This window comes from Somniosus microcephalus, chromosome 14, assembly GCF_052327205.1.
Source record: "Somniosus microcephalus isolate GS21.2 chromosome 14, FLI_Smic_1.0, whole genome shotgun sequence".
Lineage (NCBI taxonomy): Eukaryota > Metazoa > Chordata > Chondrichthyes > Squaliformes > Somniosidae > Somniosus > Somniosus microcephalus.
The window spans coordinates 34,193,717-34,219,777 of record NC_141000.1 but is presented as its reverse complement, the minus strand read 5'-3'; the positions used below and the strand labels follow the sequence as shown (position 1 = coordinate 34,219,777).

The 26,061-nt window shown below is 46.4% G+C and overlaps 1 protein-coding gene across 1 annotated transcript in view; it reads left to right on the top strand.

Moving 5' to 3' along the window:
* The first annotated feature begins 1,377 nt into the window (after positions 1–1,377).
* The window catches only part of lrrc63 (leucine rich repeat containing 63), a 168,462-nt gene continuing 143,778 nt past the window's right edge, over positions 1,378–26,061 (top strand). Inside the window, exons 1-4 of the mRNA XM_086007389.1 lie at positions 1,378–1,481; positions 14,174–14,596; positions 21,985–22,059; positions 22,829–22,881. Of these exons, the coding sequence (XP_085863515.1) occupies positions 1,394–1,481; positions 14,174–14,596; positions 21,985–22,059; positions 22,829–22,881 (639 nt within the window). The 5' untranslated portion in view covers positions 1,378–1,393. The remainder of the gene's footprint in view (positions 1,482–14,173; positions 14,597–21,984; positions 22,060–22,828; positions 22,882–26,061) is intronic.

Here is a 26,061-nt window from a genome sequence, read left to right as displayed (position 1 = left end):
GAGGGCCGGAGGAGCAGCACGGGAAGGGGCCGGAGCAGCGTGATCAGGGGGCCAGAGGAGCATGGGGGTGGGTGAGGCCTCATGGGGGGATCAGAAGCCTGGGGGGGGATTCGGAGGTTGAGAGGGGTATCCGAGGCCTCGTGGGGGAGATTGGAGGCTTCGTTGGGAGAGTCTTCAATCACAGGGGGCTGGGTTAGGCAGGGATGCTGGATCCAGGAGGTAAGTGTAAAGGCAATTACCTCCTGGTTCCAGCAGTCCTCGCCTTACTTTAGCTGGTGGGCTTCACGAGGCCTGCAAAATCCAAACAGCCAGAGTTCAATTTAAAACCGGACGTGGGCAGGTTGGAGGTGGGTTCTGGTCGGGATTCAGATTTTTAACACTTTAACTTCCCATGACCCAAACCCACCCCTTTTTTTGGGTTAAAATTCCCCCCTATATCTCTTTGTCTGGCCGCCAACACTTCTTTAGCCACTGCTTAGTTCCGAATAAAATAGTTTTGTTTTCTCAGGCACCTGTAAGTGTTCTTCCAAGTACCTGCCCATCTACTGACAGAGTGAGCTGAACACTAGCCTCCTGTCCTTCCCCTGGTGTCCTTACTTCTGTATGCAAATTTTTCCAGTCCATTGTGACAAACAGCACCGAACGAGACATTTTTTTAATTGTGTTTTCCCATCTGATGGTGGGTTAAAGCCACATTTCCAGGACTTGAGCACATAACCTAGGTTGACACTTCAGTGCAGCAGTGAGCGAATGCTGCCCTGTCTGAGGTGTCATTTTTCAAATGAGATGCTAAACCGAAGTCCTGTCTATGTTCAGGTGCATGCAATAGATTCCTTGGTGCTCTGAAGTAGGGCAGGGACTTCTCCCTGTGTCCTGGCCAACATTTATCGTTCAGCCAACACCACCAAAACATAGTTTAATTGGCTAACTGCTCATTATCATAAATCTCATCATCGAGAAACTACCTATGAAATAACACTGGACGGCCAGCTGGTGGCGCCGTCCAAGGAGTATAAATACTCGGGCGTTGGCCCCAGCTTGCCAGGGACATTTTGTAAAGACAAGGGAGCTAGTGGATACAACTAGACTTCCATGTTCTGAAATAAGTTGATTAAAGCCTTGCTTTATGCTCAAACCAAGTGCATAGTGAGTTTTATTACGTCACTCATTATTCTCATTGCTGTTTGTGGGTTTCTTCTAATTATCAAAAAGGGCTACAATAAATAAAGGCAAGAACAGTTACTGAAGGAACAACTGAAAAATCTTCTTTGCGATATCCTTAACCAAGTAACTTAACATGTCATGTATGCTCTAATGTAAAAGTTTGCATTTTGTTTCATTAACTATTTGTTTGTGGTTGAAAAATACCCAGCAGGTTTGAACCAGGCACAACATGTCGAAACATCCAGAACTCCTTCGCAGACCATTGCCACCAAAAGATGCGTTACCTCTTTCTCCAAAACCCAAGAGCAAACCTCCTGGTAAGTACTGTATTTTCATTGGACTTGACATAGGGATTAACTGTACTAGTTGTGGCAATAAAACGTTAAGACCATCTACTTATTTCTTATGGTCTCAAACAGTTTTATTTCCAGCACATCTAATTGGTTTGCAGATGTATTTTTAAATGTTTGCTTTGTGCGATGCGATTTTTGTTTTTGGTCTTGTACATTAGACAATTGATGTGCATTACAATAGTGATAACTATCATTAAACCATTTCAAAAATTTACTCATATTTATCAGACATTTTATTGAGACAAACATTTATAAACTTCTCATAATGGGCAGCTTGTCACTAATGCAACCATTAGTAGCATAAAGCTACTTTCTCAAATTAGACTGCAGCTGTAGTCTCAGGCTGGTACCTGTGAGCACAATGTGCAGCTGATAGACCCAAGTTATATTGCTGAGTGTGCATAGTTATGGATTGCACTGAGATCAGTAAATAAGCTTTCTGCATGGATGCTTGTATGGACTGCTGCTCCCTGGGCAGCTCATTTTTAATGTTGAGAGGGAGAGGCTCAGAGTGTCTGCTCTTTTGATAACATTAAAAAGAAGTTCATAAAGTGGCCAAGTGATCCTGAGCACTTTCAAATTGCAGCTTTACACTGGGTCATCGTTATACTTGAGTGCCCAGTGTGAGACAGCATTCTGAAGGGACTTTCACCATTTAGCTTTACTTTACTTGGGAACCAGATCAGGAAAGTGGAAATACAACTGTATCCCTAGTTTGTGTTTGTCACTATAATGGAACAAAGTAAACAGCATTAGCATCAGCCGTTTGTACTTTTGATCTATGAAGATGTCCTTTCAAACCAGAGGCCACGAGATACCGAACAGGAGCAGGAGTCCTTATTGACATTCCCCCCCACTGCTCCCTAGTCTTGGGATGCTGAAGTCAATTGTAGCACATCTACCACCACTCCAATTGAGGTCAACTTACTCATGATATGATAGCAAAATACTGCAGATGCTGGAAATCTGAAATAACAACAGAAAATGCTGGAAATACTCAGCAGGCCAGGCAGCATCCGTGGAGAGAGAAACAGTTAACGTTTCAGGTCTGGGACCCTTCATCAGAACTGGAAAAAGCTGGTGATGTAACAGATACTAAGCAGGTGCAGAGACGGGGGTGGGGGGGGCGGGGTTAGGAGGGGAGGAAGGAATTGAAAGAATATACTTGTGCTTATGTAAGAGGCAGGAAAGATAAAATGTTGCAAATGGGAATGGCAAAATCCTACAGCATGAAAAATGGGGGCAGGGATTATTGTCTGAAATTGTTGAACTCGATGTTGAGTCCGGAAGGCTGTAAAGTGCCTAATCGAAAGATGAGGTGCTGTTCCTCGAGCTTACGTTGAGCTTCATTGGAACAATGTAATAGGCCTAGTCAGAGAGATCAGAGTGGGAGTGGAGGGGAGAATTAAAGTGACAGGCGACCGGAAGCTCAGGGTCACCCTTACGGACTGAACGGAGGTGTTCCGCAAAGCGGTCGCCCAATCTGCATTTGGTCTCCCCAATGTAGAGGAGACCGCATCATGAGCAGCGAATACAGTATATTAAATTGCAAGAAGTACAAGTAAATCGCTGTTTCACCTGGAAGGGGTGTTTGGGGCACTGGACAGTGGGAAGGGAGGAGGTAAAAGGGCATGTGTTGCATCTCCTGCGCTTGCACGGGAAGGTACCAGGCGAAGGAGAAGGGCTGTTAGGGGTGATTGAGGAGTGGACCAGGGTGTCGCGGAGGGAGCGGTCCCTTCGGAATGCTGAAAGGGGAGGGGAGGGGAAGATGTGTTTGGTGGTGGGATCACGTTGGAGGTGGCGGAAATGGCGAGGATGATCCATTGAATGTGGAGGCTGGTGGGGTGAAAGGTGAGGACAAGGGGAACCCTATCATGGTTCTGGGAGGGAGGGGAAGGGGTGAGAGCAGAAGTGCGGGAAATGGAACGGACACGGTCGAGGGCCGTGTCAACCACAGTAGAGGGGAATCCTCGGTTGAGGCAAAATGAAAACATGTCAGAGGCACTGGTATGGAAGGTGGCATCGTCAGAACAGATGTGGCAGAGATGGAGAAACTGGGAGAATGGAATGAGTCCTTACAGGAAGCGGGGTGGGAGGAAGTGTAGTCCAGGTAGCTGTGGGAGTCAGTGGGCTTGTAGTGGATGTTTGTCAAAAGCCGATCGCCAGAAATGGAGACGGAGAAGTCAAGGAAGGGAAGGGAAGAGTCGGAGATGGACCATGTGAAGGTGAGGGAAGGGTGGAAATTGGAAGTAAGGTGAATTAACTTATCTAGTTCAGGGCAAGAGCAGGAAACAGCACTGATACAGTCATCGATGTACCAGAAAAAGAGGTGAGGGAGGGGACCTGAGTAGGACTGGAACAAAGAATATTCCACATATCCCATGAACAGGCAGGCATAGCTAGGGCCCATGCGGGTTCCCATAGCAACACCTTTAATTTGGAGGAAGTGAGTGGAGTCAGAGGAGAAGTTGTTCAATGTGAGAACAAGTTCAGCCAGGAGGAGGAGGGTGGTGGTGGATGGGGACTGGTTGGGCCTCTGTTCAAGGAAGAAACGGAGCACCCTCAGGCCGTCCTGGTGGGGGATGGAGGTGTAGAGGGATTGGACATCCATAGTGAAAAGGAGACGGTTGGGGCCAGGAAACTGGAAACTGTTAAAGTGACGGAGGGCGTTGGAAGAGTCGTGAATGTAGGTGGGAAGAGACTGGACAAGGAGAAAAAATAGAGTTGAGATAGGAAGAGATAAGTTCCGTGGGGCAAGCACAGACTAAAACAATGGGTTTACCAGGGCAGCCCTGTTTGTGGATCTTGGGAAGGAGGTAGAAGCGGGCTGTGCGGGGTTGGGGGTCTATGAAGTTGGCGGCCATGGAGGGAAGATCTCCAGAGGAGATGAGGTCAGTGACAGTCTTAGAAACAATGGCTTGATGTTTGCTAGTGGGGTCATGGTCCAGGCGGAGGTAGGAGGAGGTGTTGGAGAGTTGGCTTTCAGCTTCCGCACAGTAGAGGTCGGTTTGCCAAACAACAATAGCACCACCCTTGTCAGCAGGTTTAATGATAATGTTAGGGTTGGATCAGAGAGAATGGAGTGCTGCAAGTTCAGAGGGAAGTAGGTTGGAGTGTCTCTGCACCTGCTTAATATCTGTTACATCTCCAGCTTTTTCCAGTTCTGATGAAGGGTTCCAGACCTGAAACGTTAACTCTGTTTCTCTCTCCACAGATGCTGCCTAGCTTGCTGAGTATTTCCAGCATTTTCTGTTGTTTACTCATGATATGGATTGAAGCTGGTCTCCCTGGCTCAGTACCATACCATGTGCTGCATTTACCCACTGACCCACCATGAGCGCTGATTGGACTCACTTTTGGACCTAAGGTTCTAAGTCCAGTCAACTTAGATGTTTTTTCTCTGCTCACTCCAATACATAAATGTCCTTTTCAAGGCAGGGTACCCAAAATTGCACACACTATTCCATGTGGTTTTACCAGTTATGCGTGATGTAAATAACGTGTGTGTGGGGGTTAACTTTGACTTTGGACGACATTGTAAAACAGGTGATATTGGATCAGCCGCCCGTTATGCATCTCTCACGAGTTTTAGTTCCATCAGAGTGAAAATTACCCTCTGTGTGTGTGTGTGATCTCACTAAGAAAAAAGGACTAGGAAGCAATAAAAGGTTGCATCTGCAGTTATATCCCTACTCTGTCAATCAAATAGTTCCAGCTCTGTCCACTGGGCATTACATTTTCCAAATCCCCCCTCTCTATGGTTCACAATAGTCTAAGTTGTGGCCCTTTATTTAATGTCTGCTGTCTGCTGGAAATAGCCATTAATCCCTCTACATATCTACTTCCAGAACAAATTTAAATAACTCTGGGCCCTTTTACAAACCCTTCCATTTTTTGCAGACCATTAATATTTACTCCATCTAGACGCTGCATTTAAAATAATTATTCTTAGTTTTCTAGTCTATTTCTTATTCACCATTTTGATTGAGGATATTGCCATGCCATGCCTCTATAGATTTTAACAGTGCAGGTTGTTAAGTTTTTCATGTTAAAAATTGTATTTATATAGTGCTTTTAATGTCAAAAAAATTCCAGGGGTGTAAGTAAAACCTGTTGCTGAGCCAGAGAAGGAAAGATTAGTTGGTGTGACCAAAAGTTTTGGTCAGAGAGATGGGTTTTAATAGAAGAGAGAAAGGTGGAAAGGCAGAGGGATTTAGGGAGGGAATTCCAGAGTGTGGGCCAGATGGCTGAAAGCATGTACATGTACATAGAGAGCATATGGAGTACGAAGCTCATTTCTGGGTCAAATAAGATGCCAAGACTGTTTAACCTGAGATATTGGGCTTAATTTTAACTCAGCCATCAGGCGGGCTTTGAGGCGTGTGGGGGGTTAAAATCACAAAACCTGGGGGTCGGGAGCCCCCCCCGCCTGGTTCCCGACACCTAGCCATTTTAACCCAGGTGTGTCTGATGGTCCCGCATCAGTCCCACCTGCAACAGGTGGGACTGGTCTTTAGGGCCCTTAAACAGCACTCATTGGCCTTTATAATCCCATTTTAACATGCTCTTGCCTGTTTAACCCTTTTCCCAGGTAAAACACGCCTGGTGGGGATCACGCCTGTGAAACCTGGCGTGAGCACTATTGGCTTGCTGACTATCAGCTGCAGGTCAACCATTAAAGACGATATTTGATCAGTCATCATTTGCAGGTGGCAGGACTTTGTTGTCTCAGGCCTGGGGCAACTTTTACCAGGCTTAATCACACCTGTGGAAGGTTGGAGCCTCACACACTTCTCCAGTGTGACCTCCTGCGAAACCCCTCTCGCCACCCTCACTCAGCGCTTCCTCAACTGAGGTAACTACCAGAAGCATGGGAGGCCTTTTTTTCCTTCCCTTCTTGGCATTAGAGGACCTCCAACCCATTCGCGAAATGACACACGCCAGAACTGCAGCAGTTGCCATCAGAATTTTTATGCAAAACAAACAACTGATGGCATTTTTACAAAATACACAACATTTCACCCAAGTGACTACCCTTGTGACTATTTGTGCTTTATTTTCCTCTTACGCATGCTCCTACGTAATGGTTCCCCTGTGGCTTCAGCAGATGTTGAGGCCCCTTGCTCACTTTCCTGCTGCTCCTGTCTCGACACCTTTGGCGGGCGTCCTCTGGGGTGGCGAGCCTGTGAGAGCTCGTCAGCAGTCTGCTGCTCCTGCGGCTGTGCAGGAGTTGAGACGTCTATCTCAGTTGGGTGTGGACTCCGGCGGAGCTCTGACCGAGGGCTCTGCAGTGACATGGACGTGTGAGCGCTTGGAGAGGAGCCCCCACTTCCTTGAGGTCTGCCACCAACCTCCCTCTCATGGGTCAGGTCCCCCTCAGTGCCTGCAAGTGGCTTGAGAGCACCTTGCTGCATATCAGGGGGGCCACGGGGATCCGTATCTGCAATGGCAGTCCTACTCAGAAGGACTTCCATGAAGGTCTGGTTTCTCTGTTCAATAGATGCCCATCGCTATTCGAGATGTCATTCTATTCTGAACACTCACCATGTTTTCCATACCCTGGCGACTAACCTCCTCCATGGCCGTACCCCTCCTCTCCTCTACCGTACCCCTCCTCTCCTCTACCGTAGCCATCCTCTCCTCTACGGTAGCCAGCCTTACCACGGAGGGGACAATCATTTCCATGTAGGTAGCCATCCTTTCCGTGTTGATGCGTTCATGCGCCACTGACTCCACAAAGGCTCTGCTCATGTTCGCTATGGACTCCTCCATTCGCTCCACACTCGCAGCGACCCTGGAGACAAAACCTGCCAGAGACTCCTGCATCTGTGCATAGAGTTCCATCACCTCTGATCTTACAGATGGACCCAGAGGCAGAGGGTCGACATGCAGCTGAGCCGAGCTGGCAGAGTCCTGCACCCTCCGACGAGGACTCTCCACTGCTGATGCTCACTTGTGAGCTGTGATACACCAGGTGACGACTCTACTCTATGTCCCGAAGGTCCCACCGAGGTGTGAGTGTCTGCGCTGGTGCTGGGTGCGCTTATTTCTGCTGACGCTGCGCCCTCAGAGGTTGCAGATTCCTCTGAGGAGTCTGGCATCTCAGGCTCTTCCTCCTGCACAGTGGGGATGGGGGCTTTCGATGGTCCTGTGGGGGAGTCAAGGAAAAAGTTAGAGATGTGATGCCAAGGTTACATGCACATTGCATTTTGCAGATGATCATAAGTCCATATGATGTAGCTTCAGAATCATTATCAGCGACTCATGCAATGCCAATGAGAGAGATGGAAAACTATTCTGTCACCAGCTTGCGGGGATGCACCTGTCTGTCCTTCCCCAACTTCCACATCTGTATCAGCCCCGACAATCTCCAGGACGGCTTCCTCCCAGGGGGTGAGCTTGGCTAATGAGGGCGGCCCTCCTCCTGTCCTGGCTCGCTCTCTCCTGTTGTGAGCTCTCTTTTCCTGCAATGAGGGAGACAAGTGGAGGTTGAGTGAAAATGAAGGAGTGAGTGCAGAGATTGCATAGCATAGATACGTAGAAGGAGACAAAGATGGAGTGAGGTTGCAAGACCAAGGGCCCTCCCTGTGTGTTGACAGTTGTGTTCAAAGCATCAGAGTGAGAGGGAGTGTGAGGGCTGCATGGTGGAATAGTTATGTGAATGTGAGTATAGAGAGAGAGGGAATGGGTAAGGGTGCCATGGATGTGTGTGTCAAGTGGGATGTGGAGGAAGAAATTGCTAAAGCTGAGTGCTGGTGAGGAAAGGCAATGGGGATCAGATTGAGGGTGATGGAAACTTCATACAGTGCTTACTTTTCCAGTGCGATGAAGGTCATGGAATCTTTTCCTGCACTGCATCCAGATGCGCTGTGTGAGCCCCAAGGAGTTGACTTCCCCAGCCACCTGTAGCCACACAGCCTTGGTTTGACTGGGAGGCCTCTTCCTCCCTGAAGAAGGAAACAGGACCTCCCTGTGGGCCCTAGCACCATCCAGCAATGCCTGGAGTGAAGCCTCATCAAATTTGGGGGCAGCTCTTGCCCTCCCGCTGGCCGTTGCTCCTGCAGGCTCCTGTGCCATCCTAATGGTAAAGTTTGGAAGCCTGCAGAAGAAGCAAGGCTTGTTGTGGACCTTAAAAGCAGCAGCAATGATGACGTCATATTCTGCGACTTTCTGACTGGAAATACTCAATTGCCAAGGCTTCCCACACGTTGGAAATCAATTGGCCAATTGAGTTAAAATTGCATCAATCTCACAGACTCTTTTAGATTCGTGTGGGAAACACTAAATTTGGGGAACCCGACAATTCCCCGCACCTGAGTTAAAATCGACCCCATTGTCTGTATAGGGGATGGAGATGGTGGCTACGGTACAGAATTTTTGGCGGGGGCCAAAGATGATGGTTTCAGTCTTCCCAATGTTTAGCTGGAGGAATTTATGGCTCCTACAAGACTTGATGTCAGGCAAGCAGTTTGATAGCACAGATCCAGTGGAGGGATCGAAAGAGATGGTGGAGAGGTAGAATTGGGTGTCATCGGTGTATATGTGAAGGCTGACCCCATCTCTGGTATAAATAGAGGCATAGGGGTCGATTTTTTGGCCGCCGTCAGGCGGCTTTCCAGGGGGCCAGGAGCCCGGCGAAAAAGCGGGTCGGGACCTCCCCCCCGCCTGATTCCCTGCCCCGTCCGACTTTCGGACCGCCGTTTCTACGCGACCCGCCTCAGTCCCAGCCGCCGCTGGCGGGACTGGTCGTCGGAGTAGTAATGAGCAATTATCTCCTTGTTGAGGTAGATTTTCCGGGGCCGATGCAACTTTGGGGCTTTCCCCACATCAAACATGCCTGCGGGGAACCTCGCTGATGAGAGCTGGCGTGAAAACAGTTGGCTTGCTTGCTGTCAGCTGCAGGTCAATGAGGGCTGAAGAGATTTAAAGAGGCAGCATTTGCAGGCTGCAGGACCTTGTTGATGAAGGCTTTGGGGAACTTTTTGAAGGCTTAGGAACAGCTGTAGAAAGTTGGAGCCTCACACACTTCTCCAGTGTGAGCTCCTGGGAAGCCCCTCTCACCACCCTAACTCAGCACCCCCTCAACGGAGGCATCTGCCAGAAGCATGGGAGACCTTTGGTACCTTCCCTTCCTGGCATTAGAGGATCTCCAACAGCAGAGGCAGCAGCAGCAGAACCAGGAACAGCAGGATGAGCACCAGGAGCACCAGGCTGCTGCTCACTCACCTGAAGCTGCACAGGCCAGAAGGGGCCAGCGCTTGGAAGTGGCTTGAGAGCACCTTGCTGCGCTTTAGGGGGCCAGTGGGACCCATTTCTGCACTGGCAGTCCTACTCAGAAGGACTTCCATGAAGATCTGGTTTCTCTGTTCAACAGATGGCCAACGCTCCTCAAGAAATGTCATTCTCTTATGAGCACTCACCATGTTTTCCGTACCCTGGCGAGTTATCTTCTGCATGGAGGTTGCCAACCTTTCCATGGTGATGCATTCATGCGCCAATGACTCCACAAAGGCTCTGCTCATGGTCGCTATGGACTCCTCCATTCGCTCCACACTTGCAGCGACCCTGGAGACAAAACCTGCCAGAGACTCCTGCATGGAGATCCATCACCTCTTCTCTTGCGGATAGACCCACAGGCAGAGGGTCGACATGCAGCACAGCTGAGCTGAGCTGGCAGAGTCCTGTGCCCTCCGACGAGGACTCCACTGCTGTCCCTGTCTCCAGAATCTGCTGAGGCTCACTTGTGAGCTGTGAAACACCAGGTGACAACACTACTCTATGTCCCGAAGGTCCCCCCGAGGTGTGAGTGTCTGCGCTGGTGCTGGGTGCGCTTACTTCTGCTGACACTGCGCCTTCAGAGGTTGGAGCTTCCTCTGAGGAATCTGGCTGCACAGCCTCTTCCTCCTCCACAGTGAGGACGGGGGCTCTGGATGGTACTGTGGGGGAGTAAAGGAAGGAGTTAGAGATGTAATGCCAAGGTTCTTCTGGTGACTCCCAGCAAGTTGGTCTCAGTGGGAGGCCTCTTCCTCCCTGACCTAGGGAAGAGGACCTCCCTGTGGGCCCTTACCCCATCCAATAATGCCTGCAGTGAAGCCTCGTCGAATTTGGAGGCAGCTCGGGGTCTGGCACTGGCCACAGCTGCTGCAGGCTCCTCTGCCATCCTGTATGGTTCGTTTGGAAGCCTTCAGAGGATGCAATGCTTGCTATGGACCTTGAAAGCACCACGAACGATGACATCATACTGTGGGGATTTCTGACTTGAATTGGACAATTTGCAAGGCTTCCCACATGCTGGGAATTAATTGGCCACTTGAGGGAAAATTGCGTGGAGCTGGCTGACACTTTTTTGTGTGTGTCAGAAACCCCACATTCGGGGAAACCCGACCATTTCCCACACAAGCCGAAAATCGGGGCCATAGAGTACAAAAGAAAATAAGTTATGCAAAACCTTTATAAATAACTGGTTAGGCCTCAGCTGGAGTTTTGTGTCCAATTCTGGGCACCACGCTACAGGAAGAATGTGAAGGCATGGAGAGGCTGCAGAGGAGATTTACTAGAATGGTACAGAGATGCGGGACTTCAGTCATGTGAAGAGACTAGAGAACTGTGCATTGTCGCTTTAGAGCAGTGAAGGTTGTGGGAAGATTTATAGAGGTGTTCAAAATTTTGAAGGTTTTTGATATTGTAGATAGGGACAAACTGTTTCCATTGGCAGGAGGGTCGATAACCAGAGGACACAGATTTAAGATAATTGGTAAAAGAACCAAGGGGAGATGAGGAGAATTTATTTTATGCAGCGAGTTGTTACGATCTGGAATGCACTTCCTGAAATGGTGGTGGAAGCAAATTCAATAGTAGTTTTCAAAAGGGAATTGGATAAATACTTGAAACGGAAATATTTGCAGGGCTATGGGGAAAGAGCAGCGGAGTGTATCTAATTTGGATAGTTCTTTCAAACAGCCAATACAGGCATGATGGGACGACTGGTCTTCTTACGAATGTGCCGTAAGATTCTATGATAATGTCATCAAGGGGTAGCATGTAGATGAGGGAGAGGGGAGGCCAAGAATGAATCTTTTGGGTATGGGGAGGTGGGGGGGAAGGGGGGAGGGTTCTTCCAAGGTGGCGGTGTGGGAAGAGAAGCCATTGCTGGAAATGCTTTGGCTATAATCAGATAGGTAAGAGTGGAACCAAGCAAGGGCAGTCCCTATGATCTGGACAATGGAGGTGAGATGTTGGTGGAGGATGGTGTGATCAACTGTGTCGAAGGCTGCAAGGAGGACAAGGAGAGTTAATGCACCACAGTCACAGAAAATGTGGTTTATGAATTTGGTTAGGGCCATTTGGGTCCAGTGGGAGGGGTGGAAACCAGTTGAAAAATTTTAACTAGGGAGCTATTTCCTCAAATTCAGCACCATTGACCACTCCGTTAAGGGGCTCTTGTGTCTCCTATGGTCTAGAGTATATCTTTATCTTCATTATACGTAGTTGAACAATAGTGAGTTCCAAAGATCAAACAGAAAATCTTGCCACTGTACAGCTTGCTGGAATGTACCATGTGTCTCCCCGTCATCTTTGGTTGGTGGATTGAATACATGGTATCAAACTGAGGCACAGGCTACTGTATAAACCATCAGACAATTTATTTAAAGAAGAGGTAAATGAACAGTATTGGTGCAAAACAAACTTTTTACAGTAATTTAGAAACTTTGCTATCCTTCATGATTTATTAAAACAAAGCCGCTTCCTCTGAGTTATCTTCGACACGTTTATATCTCTGAAAAATGGTTGCTCACTTCTTGCATGGTGAAATGCTACTATGGAGTCGAACTAGCCCAAACCCTCTGCTAACGAGTGATCTGGACATCCGCAGCCACAAATATGCTCATGCTACTGAACCAAGAGAGCTGATCACTGAAGGATTTCAGCCATCCTTGGCTCAGCCCCTTCTCGCAGGTCTCAGGTGTGCTGTTAATCAAAACCACCAACCAGGATACTTGATTCTTTGATTTGTCAGAGGATTTGACTGATCTGTTTCAAAATCTTTTGAGGACACATCAGAATAAAAGCTATTAATCAACTGTAGCACTTTCAATTACATACATTGTCTTCCATTTTGCAGCATTCAAACATTAATAAAGCTTGTGGAATAAGCCTGTGGTTTGGAAACTTTGAAATTAAAAACTTGGACATGTAAACAACATATTAAACTCTCTATTATCAGGCTGGAGCCACCTATAGAATTGTCAATCACAAATATATAACCTGTGGCGTACCGATCACAGAAAGGACACAATCCGCTTTCCGGTCCGTAGACTATAAATCAGGCGCCATGCCTTTAAGAAGGATCACACCTTTAAGAAACTCGATCTGCAACATAGTTAAGCCCAGAGCGGGGGAGGAGCAGTCGAAGCTGTGGACTGATGAAAGGCAGTCGTACTTTGTGGAGTCTCTGACTCCATTTTGTGTTCAGCATGCAGCCTCAACAATTAAACCTTTTCTGTTGAACCTCTCCGAGTTCAGTATTTTTTGCTAGGAGTACGTAGACTCCTACATACCCATAAATACCCTTTCAGATGACCTGGCTGAGTTTAATCCCATGGGGGTAATTTTAACCCCCACCAGGATGGGTGGGACAGTGTTGGTGTGGGGGTTGGGGGGTTTAAATTGTTTAAAATGTGAAACCTGACTCCAACCCGCTGCAAACATGCCTACTTCTGATTTAACCGTGGTGGGTTTGGGGTTGGCCGACTATCCCGCTCTTGAGATGCGGGTCGGTAATTCTAATATTTAAATGAGGCTCTGTTCCTCAGATTTTGGGAGTGATTTGAATTTAACGGCTGAGAGCTGTTACCCAAGGCTCAGGAATCCCGGCAGCTGAAGGGAAGCAGGGGCTACCGGATCCAACAGGTAAGTGCTTTCACCGTGCTTGGCCAACACCTCCCCCGTGATCCAATCTCTCCTCCCCTGCAATCTGCCGCCACCGCCCCCCCACCCGCGATTTCTCCCTCACTTCCCCCTGTCCTTTTCGCTGCGCTCTCGGACCCCCCACGACCCCCGAACTTCTCAAGTCTACTGCCTTGTAGCACAGGCTTGCACACCTGGCAGCCATCCAGCCTTCAATCTGGCCGGATGTTAGGCAGGAAATGGAGTAAAAGAAGCCTAATGTGATCCTGCTGTTAAATTTGACAGAACCTGCATATTCCCAGTATTTTTGGGTTTCCGAGCCGTTGATGCATGCCCCTGCTCCCTCCCTGCCCATGTGTTTTTGAAAGGGCTAGTGAAGGAGGTTTTTAGTTTGTGTAGTTTTACTGATAGATCACGGATTTGGATACTTTACTATTACTGCAAAAGTACTTCCCTTTTTTCCTCACAGCAGTATTCAGCCAATCCCTGTGTTGTGTTTTCCACATGTATAATAACATTTACATTTCAGGTCATTTCAGAAACTTTACAGTAAACATTCCAACAGTATTTGCCAGAATGTGTAAGTGTTTGTCTTATTTTATTGGTTATGTTTATCAATATTGTATGTTTCTCATGTGACAGTGTTTTGGTCAGTCATCAGAAAGATTGCAATACAATAGTGTAGTAACTTGAAAAAAGACTTTAAATTTTTTTAAACCATTTTATGGCCTTTTTTAATATAATTACAGATAAAATTTCATCAGAAGAGGCATTAGTCCCTCATAGTGAATACAAGAAAGAACATGACTCTAGCAACCAACCAGAGACTAAGGATGTAACAATGCCCTTCGGGTCTTCTAGTCCAAATGGATTACGTTCCCACAGTCTTATTGCACGCAGACAGGATGATCCGATTTTTGCAGAGGATGAACTTCGGTACTATATTCCAGTTCAGTTCAGACTGGATGATTTTCTTCAGAAACCTAGTGCGCGTCCTCCGCCTTCAGATGATAAAAAGATAGTTTTATCCAGCTATAACTACAAAAAAATTGTGAAGCTCCTTGCCTCTGAGTTATGGAACCATAACCAGGAAAAAGTGAACATAATAGAATTACCTATCGACGATATTCCGGCGGTATCGAGACGAATCCCTCAGAGACAGCGTATTCTTGGTATGATATTTCTACTACTTGCATTGGGAAAATTGCTAAAATTCTAGGAATGTCTTGCTTGCAAATAGGTAATTCCTACAAATAGCTGAGAAGATGATCTTTTCAGGGATTTTAAAAGTAGATTTTCCTGATTAACTTCTGAAAAATATATTTGGAAATTGGGGGGAACTAAAGTTAGCTTCAGTATCCCTACATTAGGAGAAGGGCAGGAGACAAATTAGCGAGCATTTCCACTCCTCATCGCCGTACAACAACCCCTGCTGAAGAGCATGTGGGTGGACATTGGTTGAGAACAGGAACATTCTAACCTGTGATGTCCCCTGCAGTATAATAGTGTGACAACACTCATTTTAAAGATTCACACATGAAGTATGGCTGCTAAGACAGGTACACCAGTGAAGAGTCCATGCCTTCTGGACAGCAAAAGGAGGGGACAGAATTGGCAGACACAAAGGGGAAAAACAACTTGTGGGAGAAATTCAGGAGCACCAATTTTGGGTGACCCCCCGCCCCCTCTCCACACCACCCCCCAACCCCCGGTCACAAATGGTGAGGTCTGAGGAGCTCTAGATATTGGGCCCCGGATCACTTTATACTGAAGATGGCGCTGCAGGTGGAGACTGGAGAGGTAAGCACTGCAAATTTGGACCGCCTCTAGTGCAGCGGCCCACAGGTAAGTGACGGGGTTGGGCTCGGGGGGGGGGGGGGGGGATTGGAATGGGGGCAGGGGAGTGAGGCATCGGTAGGGAGCGATTGGGGCCTCTGGTGTCGGGGAGGTATGGAGGTCAGAACCAGGGCCTTGTGGTCGGGATCTTGGGACTGGGAGCGGCGATGATCAGGATGGTGCTTGTGGTAAGTACATAATTTTTTTTTATGTAGGGATATTTAACGTTGGTTTTCCGTGAGGAGCTGTCTGCCTTGGGGCAAACTAATGTTGCAGCAGGGGCCTGAAACAGGCATTGGCCTCTTATTTGCATATGCAAAGAGCCTGGCCTGCTTCAGGCGTGGGTAAAGAATGCCTCTTGTTTGTCCTTGCCCAGTATTATGAGCAGTGGAGTTCCTGTCCGCCATTTTGGGGCCTTAGGAGGCCGTGTAGCGCCTGAAAAAAAGGCACTGTGCGACACAATTTAACCCCACTTATGTCCAGGCTCCCAGCATAGAAACCTGTCACCAGTCTGGGGGGAATGATTAGCTGGCATCAATGGGTTTGAAATCCAGCTCAGATTGAGAGATTTGAAAGCCTCTGTCAGCTGTAAGGGTCCCTTGCCAAAGGATTATAAGCTGCTAGTCTTGGGCATGGGTCGATAGCATGAATTCCCTGTAAATCAGCAGAAATTGGTACTAAATTAGCTATCTGCCTCAGAGGAGCTATAAGAATGTCTGGTGTGGGAAATGGAAGATAAAATCATGGCAACGCTGTTGTGTCGGTACCTTTTTACCTAGACACAATTAGAACTCAGAACTCGGATTCAAACATGAAGTGCTTTATTCGAAGGGAAAAGGAAGTTCTGGAGGGTTCCGAACAAAGAGAGCTAAACTTAACCAAAAGAACACCCAACCATTTATCTGCTGTGACAGCGCCACCACAGGTGGGAGGAGAACAAACAATACATAACATATTCCTCCCCTCTTAAATGGAAGGTCCACATTATTCCTCAACAGGTAAGTTACTTTCAATGCACTCAACTAACCTAGGGTAGAGGTAGACTGCCTCAACCCCTGACTTTACCCTGGGGTTTATTCTGCCCCAGTCTTGTGGGTAAGTCGCTAAGCCTACAGATCCAAGCGTCTTGGAGGCCGCCGCTCTCTGACAGGATACCAGCGGTCATCGCTGGCTTCCACAGCAGTAGGCATTGACACAGGCCTAGATGGAGAAGGTGTCTGTGTCAGTCGAAAGTCAGTCTGACTTCCTGTGTTGGAGAAGAGCACTGTGGCAAAGGATGCTGGTTTGCGGTATCATCCGGAAACAGTTCAGGCCAACCAGCCGTTGGAGCCTCTGTGGCTGTCTCTGCTCCTAGCAACAGTTGATCTGTGTGTCTTCTCCAGACGACGTCCTCAGCAGTCTCAACCGTGTAAGACACAGGGCCCGTCTGCGCGATCACCGTAGCAGGAACCCATTTCGGTCCAGTGTTGTAGTTTCGAGCTAGGACGTGCTCTCCTGGATGAAACCGTCTCTCCTTGGCTCTTTTCTCTCTCTTTTCAACTTGAGCTTGTTGTTGACGATGGACAACCTGCTCTGCCCTTGGAGGTTTGAATAAGTCAAAACTTGTCCGCAACTGCCTCTTCTTCATGAGCGAAGCGGGGGAAGTTTTGGTTGTGGCATGCGGCTCGTTCTTGTAGGACAACAGGAAGCTGTTCAGACGTTGGTGGATTGAGCCCTGACCTTGCGATGCCTTCAAGGCGTGCTTCAAAGTTTGCACGAACCTTTCTGCCTGGCCGTTAGTAGAGGGATGATAGGGCGCAGACCTGATGTGTTGGACACCATTCACATGCAGGAAGGTTGCAAACTACTGTGATACAAATTGTGGACCGTTGTCACTTACGAGTTGTTCCGGTGAGCCATAACGGCTGAACATCTCACCAAGTTTCTCAATTGTTTTCTCTGCCATAGTAGACCTCATCATAGCGACCTCCAGCCACTTGCTACAAGCATCCACAACCACCATAAACATCTTCTCTTTGAAAGGACTGGCAAAGTCCACATGTACTCGCTGCCACACTTCTGCAGGCCAATCCCAGGGGTGTAGGGTTGCCAGCTGTGGAACGTTCCGGACCCTTTGACATGGGGAACATGTTTTGGCTTTCTCAATATTCCCATCAAGACCTGGCCACCAGAAGTAGCTTTTTGCTATTTCCTTCATCCAAACCATCCCACTGTGGCCTGTATGAAGTTGTTGCAGTATAGGCTCCCTCAGCGGTGGCGGAATGATGACACGGCGTCCCCAAAGAAGACAACCTGCCTGGACGGAGAGCTCATTTCTTTTTGAAACGTAAGGTTTCAAACTAGGAGAATCTCCTATAGCTCTCCCTCGAATGACATTGTCCATTACCTCAGACAGGACTGGATCGTTGCGGGTGTACCTTTGCACCTGAACTGCAGTGACAGGTGCTCCCTCCACTTGTCTAAAGTAGAAGATGTCTATCTGACGAGGCTCTGGGGGAGTAACAGGCAAGGGTAGCCTCGAGAGACCGTCTGCGTTGCCGTGCAAGTCTGATTTGCGATATTTGATGTCGTATGTGTGTCCTGACAACAGTAAAGCCCACCTTTGCATCCTGCTTGCAGCGAGAGACGGAATTCCGGCGTGGGGCCCGAAGATTGAAGTCAATGGACGGTGGTCCGTCAGGAGTGTGAACCTTCTCCCAAACAGGTACTGATGAAATTTTCGAATTCCAAAAACGATTCCCAAGGCCTCGCGCTCGATCTGCGCATAGTTACTCTCGGCCTTGTTCAAGGTGCATGATGTGAAGGCAATAGGTTTCTCTTCACCCGAAGGCATGATGTGGGATATGACTGCTCCCACACCATATGGCGATGCATCACATGCTAGCTGCACGGGTAGCTTTGGGTCGAAGTGTGTCAGGACCTCCGATTTCAGCAATGCTTTCTTTGCTTGGGCAAAAGCTTCGTTGCACAGTTCAGTCCATTTCCATGTTTTGCCTTGACATAGCAACTGATGTAACGGCTTCAGCAATGTTGCTAAGTCTGGAATAAACTTCCCATAGTAGTTAAGTAGCCCCAGAAATGAACGTAACTGGCTCACATTCTGGGGTGCTGGGGCCTCCACGGTCACCTTGACCTTTGACGGCGCCTTATGCAGGCCAGTAGCGTCAATCACATGCCCCAGGTACTCAACTGAAGACTGAAAGAATTCACATTTGTCTTTATGAACTCTGAGTCCGTACTCTTTCAGTCATTGTAGTGTCGCATCCAAGTTCAGAAGATGATCCTCCTCATTTGTCCCAGTGACAAGGATGTCGTTCAGGTAGCACTGGACTCCTGGCAGTCCACTCAAAATCTGATCCATTGCCCTTTGGAATAGAGCAGGGGCCGACGTAATTCCAAACGGAAGGCGGCAGTACCTGTATAGCCCCTTGTGTGTCACAATTGTCAGCAGCTCCTTTGATTTGTCATCGACATGCATTTGTAGATAAGCCTGGCACAAGTCTATTTTGCTGAACTTTTGCCCTCCGGCCAGGCCCGTAAAAAGATCATCAATGAGGGGAAGAGGGTACTGTTCCGCAGACAGCACCGGGTTAATAGTCACTTTAAAATCCCCGCAGATTCGAACAGATCTATCCTTTTTCAGGACAGGAACAATGGGTGTGGCCCATTTGCTCACGTTCACAGGCTCCAGGACTCCATTCTCGACTAAGGCCTCCAAGTTAGCCTCAACTTTTGGCCTAATTGCATAGGGTACAGGTCGGGCTTTATGAAACTTCGGCTTGCTGTCAGGTTTAATGTCCAGTCTCACGCTGATCTTTTTCATGCTCCCAAGTTCCCCATTGAAGAATTCTGCATGTTTGTTTAACACTGCAGTCAGACCTGACTCCCCTTTTGACATCATGCGGACTGCAGGCCAGTCCAGTGTGATTTTCTCTAGCCACGCACGTCCCAGTAGCGATGGGTAATTTCCCTTTACCACATATAGTGGCAGTTTTGCAGTCTGTCCGTTCAATTTAACTGTCACCTCAATGGCGCCTCTCATGGCCACAGGTTCGCCGGTATACGTCTTTAGCACAATGTTTGTTGGCTGAAGGGTAAGATGCTTTAGCATTTTGTTGCAGACAGTGTCTGAAACAAGGGACACAGCCGCGCCTGTGTCCACCTCCATCCGCACTGATTGTCCCTCCACCAGTGGTGACACCCAGTAGTCATTTGAACCACCTGCAACCGTCAGTATGTGCATCTCTTCCTCCTCAGAGGTGTCGCTCCCCTCTATTTTGCTTGTTCCATCATACTGCACTGAATGAACACTCTTTTTCCTCTCTTGTCCAAATACAGACATTTTGCTTCCATGCTTCCCAGCTCTGTCTGTTTTTTTACCTCTACAGGCGCGTTCAATGTGACCCTTTTTGCCACAATTTCGGCATTCCAGCTCCGTACACCAGCAGTCATTAGCGTGATGGCCCGTTTTCCCACAACGGTAACATGTGCCGTTCCGCGCACCTTTAGGCTCAGACGACACCTTGTGAACTCTCCCTGTTGAACTCAACTGGCGAGCCTCCTTTTCTGCCATCTCCATGGAGACACTAACTTCAATGGCCTTTTCAAGAGTAAGGTTGTCCTCAGTAAGAAGGCGCTTCTGTGTGGCTGCACTTTGCAGACCACACTCCAGTCTGTCTCTAATGGTGTCATTCAGCACCTCCTTGAACTGGCAGTGTTCCGACAACCTTTTTAAAGCAGCAATAAACATCATCACTGATTTCCCCCCTCCTTGATTCTGTTTGTGAATCTAAATCTCTCAGCAATAACCAGAGGTTTTGGTGAAAAATGTGCTCCAAGAATTTCCACTAGGTGCTTATATGTTTTAGTTCCTGGCTTATCTGGCTGCACAAGGCTGCGAAGTAAATTGAATGTCTTCGGCCCCATTACACTCAAAAAGGTAGGCACGACCTTCTCGTTTGCCACCGCATTCGCCAAGACAAAATAGTCAAAACGTTCCGTATAAGTGCTCCATTGCTCCACATTTTCATCAAAATCACTGATGTTTCCTAATATAGTAGCCATCTCACGTTTCAAATTTAAATTTCTGTTTACTCACTGCACCCGTAACGTACGCAGATTCATCCGCTCCTCGTCGCCACTTTGCTGTGTCGGTACCTTTTTACCTAGACACAATTAGAACTCAGAACTCAGATTCAAACATGAAGTGCTTTATTCGAAGGGAAAAGGAAGTTCTGGAGGGTTCCGAACAAAGAGAGCTAAACTTAACCAAGAGAACACCCAACCATTTATCTGCTGTGACAGCGCCACCACAGGTGGGAGGAGAACACACAATACATAACAAACACCTGGCTTTGAAGTGTAGAATTTCTGAAACTGTGATTCTGTTAATGGGTTACTGAGGAAAAATACATATTCTCCCTTTTTTTGTTAGAAGAATTGCATCTCGGAGAATACAAGGTACTCTGCTAGGGATATTACTAGTTCTATGTTGAAACCAGCACATGATAATTATTTGTTAATGTGCAGTAATTTTGTGTGTTAACATTAATTCACTTACCCACACTTTTTTAAACTTGCTCCTGGCAGTAAAATTTCTAACACACAGACCCCTGTTTTGTCTGTCAACTGCTTTTTAAGCAGCAATTAATGCATAGCATGCCAATTATGTCAGAATTACTTTATTTCCACATTGTGTGAATTGCTCCCATTTTATACTGGTATCCAAGCACTGCAGGGAGAAACAGAGTTCTAGTAGTGAGACAAACATGGAAGGTGGACTGAAAAGCACTTTATTGAGACAGAAATAGCTTCAAACCAGTCCCTGATTTACATAAAGTGAACAGAGTGCAATTTTTACTGTGAAAACTGTCAATTTCCTCTGCTCCTCAGTTAAATTTTTCTAGCTAAACTAATCCAAAGCTAGCTGGCCTACACTTTCTGTTGCTGCTTGCTTAGGACATGGATCACCCACTGTGTCTGGAGAAGAGAGAACTCTTTTTCCTCTTAAGTCCATGGGATGGGGTGTGGGGGTTGGCCAACAGAGCAGGCAAACAAGATCACCAGCTTGACTGAAAACCTCCCCTTGAAACAGCTCCCCTTTGATCAAGGAACATGAGGCTCTCAAATGTCTGCCTCAGTCAAAACCAACTGTGCAAAGGGAATGAAACAACGCCTAGCCTCTCGGGCGTCACAAAGAAGCCAATTTGTCACAATAGCATGAAATGCCTGAGATTGTATATAAAAAGAAAGACTTGCATTTATATAGCGCCTTTTGCGACCACCGGACATCTCGGAGCGCTTTACAGCCAATTAAGTACTTTTGAAGTGTAGTTACTGTTGTAATGTAACAACCCAACCTTTGTTTACTGATTGAATTGCCACTTTATATATACAAGTTGTTGTTGTTGATTAAACAACAAGATGTGTCACCCACAACCCAAGAACAAAGTTTTAAAAAACTAGCTTGGCATTGCCCTACCCTGTTCCACATAGGACTACTGTGCATTTGTTTTTCCTCATTCATTACTGGAAGAAGGCCTATCATCACCTTCTCAAGGGCAACTAGGGATGGGAAACAAATGCTGGCCTTGCCAGCGATGCCCACATCCTAAGCATGAAATAAAATTAATTTGCCAGAACTAATATCACGAGTGAACTTTCGCATTGTAAATCAACCATTGATATTAGCTTGCACTAATAACTGGGAATTTTATCCTTCCAGAAATGATTGCTGCCACTAGAAACCAAGAAAATTACATCAGATATGGTGCCAGCCCAGAATTGCCTGACTATCCAGGTAATAAAAATATTTAAATTATAGGATTTTAAGAATAAACTCCTAATGGAATGTAAAAGCACAATTATACCATTAGAACATTTGCCATAATACTCAGCTATATATTTGAAAAATCATCATACTCTGTTCAATGTAGTATTATGGAACACTTAATACAAAGGAAGTATATCAACAAATAGCGCAAAATTAAATATAGAAATAGTATGACATATAGAGGTTACATCATGAATACGTGTAGGATAGCATTTATATTTAAGAAGTCTTTTTCACAATTCATCAGTTGATAAAGTAACCAATTTTAAGAAGACAAGTAGATATGCTGGCTTTCTTTATTTGCAGATACTGATCTCTCAAGGTCTATAACTTAGTTCACCTAAGAATTCACACTGTTTCATACAGACCTTGTCACCATCTCTGGCATCAAATTGAGTTGCACAACATCCAGTGGCATATAAGGTCATAGAAAAATGAAGTCATTTGTTGAGTGCTAATATGTATCTGGGGTTTGAACTTCGATCGCCAGAAGGTCAACAACTTGCACTTCTATAATGCCTTTAATATAGTAAAACACTCTAAGGTGCTACAAAGGCAACGGAATAGGGAAATTCAGACACTAAATAGGAATTAAGGGAAGAATTCAAGGAAGTGATAAAAAGTGAAGTTGAAGAGGTACAGTGATCTAAACTTGGCATGGAGGGTGCGAGCTGGCATGTAGGGCTGGAGGATACTGCAGAATATAGGATGTATTTGTGCCATGGACTACTTGTAGGTAAGAATAAGGATTTTGAAGTCATTTTGATTGAAGTCAATGTGCTGGAGTCGGTGAGAACAGGGATAAAATGGTTTGCAACCATTCTCAGCCAGAAGTGCCCAGTGGATGATGTATCTCGGCCTCCTGCCGAGGTCCCCGATATCACAGATGCCAGTCTTCAGCCAATTCGATTCATTCCATGTGATATCAAGAAATGGCAGAGCGCACTGGTTCCAGCAAAGGCTATTGCCCAGGTATGTCTGTCCACAAAAGCAGGAGAAATCCAATTGACAGTGCTATCAAGTGGCACTTACAAACATCCTGGCTGTAGTGCTGAAGACTTGTGCTCCAGAACTAGCCATACTTTTAGCCAAGCTGTTCCAGTACAGCTACAACACTGGCATCTACCCAACAAAGTGAAAAATTGCCCAGGCATTGTAATGATCAGTAACATGTCATTCTAGAATGGTACACTAGGTGGAGCTGTATGTTTAGTAGGGGGCTACCCACAAGGCAATAGTCAAGATGGATGCCTGTACACTAGTCCACATGGCTGAATAAATGACTAGCTCAAGCTAGCTGTTCATAATGAAAACGTCTATTTATTTATGAACATAACAAGGTACCAGGATTGGTAATATCTGCTGAATATTATGAAACGCGACATGGAGAATTTGAAGCCACCGGAGGGTTTGAAACTCACGGGGAATGTCAACTGCAATTGGTGGACTTTCAAACAACAATTCGAATTCTACATTGCTGCCATCAGGTTCGGTACGATGCCAGATGCAAGGAAAATAGCGTTACTGCTCACGGTTGCAGGCCCGCAGGCGATAGAGGTATTTAATACGTTTGTATTTGAACAAGAGGAGGACAGAGAAAAAATGGACGATGTGCTAAAGAAGTTTGATACACATTGTTCTCCAAAAAAGAACGAGACCTATGAGAGGTACATGTTCCGTTCACGGACACAGCAGCAAAATGAGACTTTTAATAGCTTTGTGACCGATCTGAAACTGAAAGCACAGACATGTAATTTCTCTGAACTGAAATCATCCATGATTCGTGAACAGATTGTGTTTGGTATTCATGATAAAAAGGTCAGGGAACGTCTGTTGAGAGAAACCGAACTAACATTGGAGACTGCTGTGAAAATATGCCATGCCAGTGAGCTAGCTCAACAGCACGCAAAGACTTTCAGTGAAATTAATAATAATGCGACTGTAATGAGTGACGTTGGTGCTGTGTCCTACAAAGGGAAGAAACATGGGCAGAACAGAAATGCAAAGCAATCAGAGGATGGAACTTTTAATTGTAAACGCTGTGGTTACAAACACCAGTCAAGACAATGCCCAGCGTTTGGGGAAAATGTGCACAAAATGTAATGGAAAGAATCACTTTGCCAAACAATGCTTTTCAAAAGTAAAAACAAAAAGGGCAACAAGTCAATGTGATTGAGGACACTGATTTAAGTGAGACATTTTTTGTAGGAATGGTGTCATGTGACAATATCGAAAAGGATACAGAAAATGTGTAACCCTCAGGAATGGACAATGCTGAACATAAAGTTAATGCAGTAAAAGAGGACAAATGGATAATGCCACTGCAGGCAAACGGAGCATCAGTTACATTGAAACTAGACACTGGGGCAAAAGTAAACTTAATCAGTATGAGTGACATTAAAAATATGAAAGAAAAGCCCAAAATACAGAAAAAGTCAGTACTACTGAAGAACTATAATGGACAGAAAATAGATAGCTTAGGTGTATGCAGACTTAAAGTGACAGTCAAAGACAAAGTGCATCATCTCATGTTTTCTGTTGTGGCTGAAAGACTTGATTCGATACTAGGTGACAAAGCTTGTGAAGACCTGAGAACTGGTCAAGAGAGTCTACCGTATAAACTGTGCCATAAGCAGACCAGATGACTCAGTGGATTCTGTAGTGAGTAATTTCCAGGATGTGTTCAAAGGATTTGGAGTTCTACCATTCACTTACAAGATCCAGCTAAAGGAGGATGCTCAGCCAGTGGTACATGCTCCATGGAGAGTTCCAGCACCCCTGCGTGACCGGCTCAAGAAAGAACTGGACAGAATGACCACACTAGGAGTCATCAGGAAAGTCGAAGAGCCAACAGACTGGGTTAACTCCATGGTATGTGTAAAGAAAAAGAACAATGATCTAAGAATATGCATGGATCCAAAGGACTTAAATGCAAACAGAAAACGTGAACACTACCAGATTCCCAAGTGAGAAGAAATCACCAGTGAAATGTCAGGTGCCAGATACTTCACAAAGCTCGATGCCTCACAAGGATTTTGGCAACTAAAACTGGATGAAGAGAGCACCAAATACTGTACCTTCAACACACCATTTGGCAGGTATTGTTTCCTCAGAATGCCTTTCGGGATAATATCTGCATCTGAAATCTTTCATAGAGCGATGGAACACATAATTGAAGGTCTGGAAGGAGTTCGGGTCTATGTTGATGACATCATCACCTGGGGCTCCACACTGAAAAAACACAATGAGAGACTGACTAAAGTGCTACAGAGCATACGCTGGAATGGACTGAAGCTCAACAAAGCCAAGTGTCAGTTTGGCATCCAGGAAGTCACTTTCCTAGGAGATAATCTATCTGGTAAAGGAATAGAGCCAGATATGGAAAAAGTAAACGCCATACTCAAAATGCCCCGACCCACTGACAAAAAAGGAGTGCTACGCATCATGGGGATGATAAACTTCATTGGAAAGTTCATTCCTAACTTGTCAGCCAAGACAGCCTGTCTGCGAGACCTGCTACATAAAACAAATGAGTTCGCATGGACAGAAAGACATGAACAAGAGTGGATAAACCTCAAAACAGTGCTGACAACCACACCTGTACTCACCTTCTTTGACCCAACAAAGAGAATCAAAGTGTCAACGGATGCATCAAAAGATGGCCTAGGCGCGGTCTTGCTACAAGCAGAGGGTGAAGATTGGAAGCCTGTTTCCTATGCCTCCAGGTCTATGACTGATACTGAGTGTCGATACGCCCAGATTGAAAAGGAATTTCTAGGCTTGGTAGTTGGACTAGAAAAGTTCCATGGCTACATATATGGACTTCCCACCTTCACAGTTGAGACAGACCACTGCCCACTGGTTGCCATCATTAAAAAAAATCTGAATGCGATGTCTCCAAGGATTCGACGACTCATGATGAAGCTGCAAAGATATGACTTTGAACTGATCTACACACCAGGCAAACAT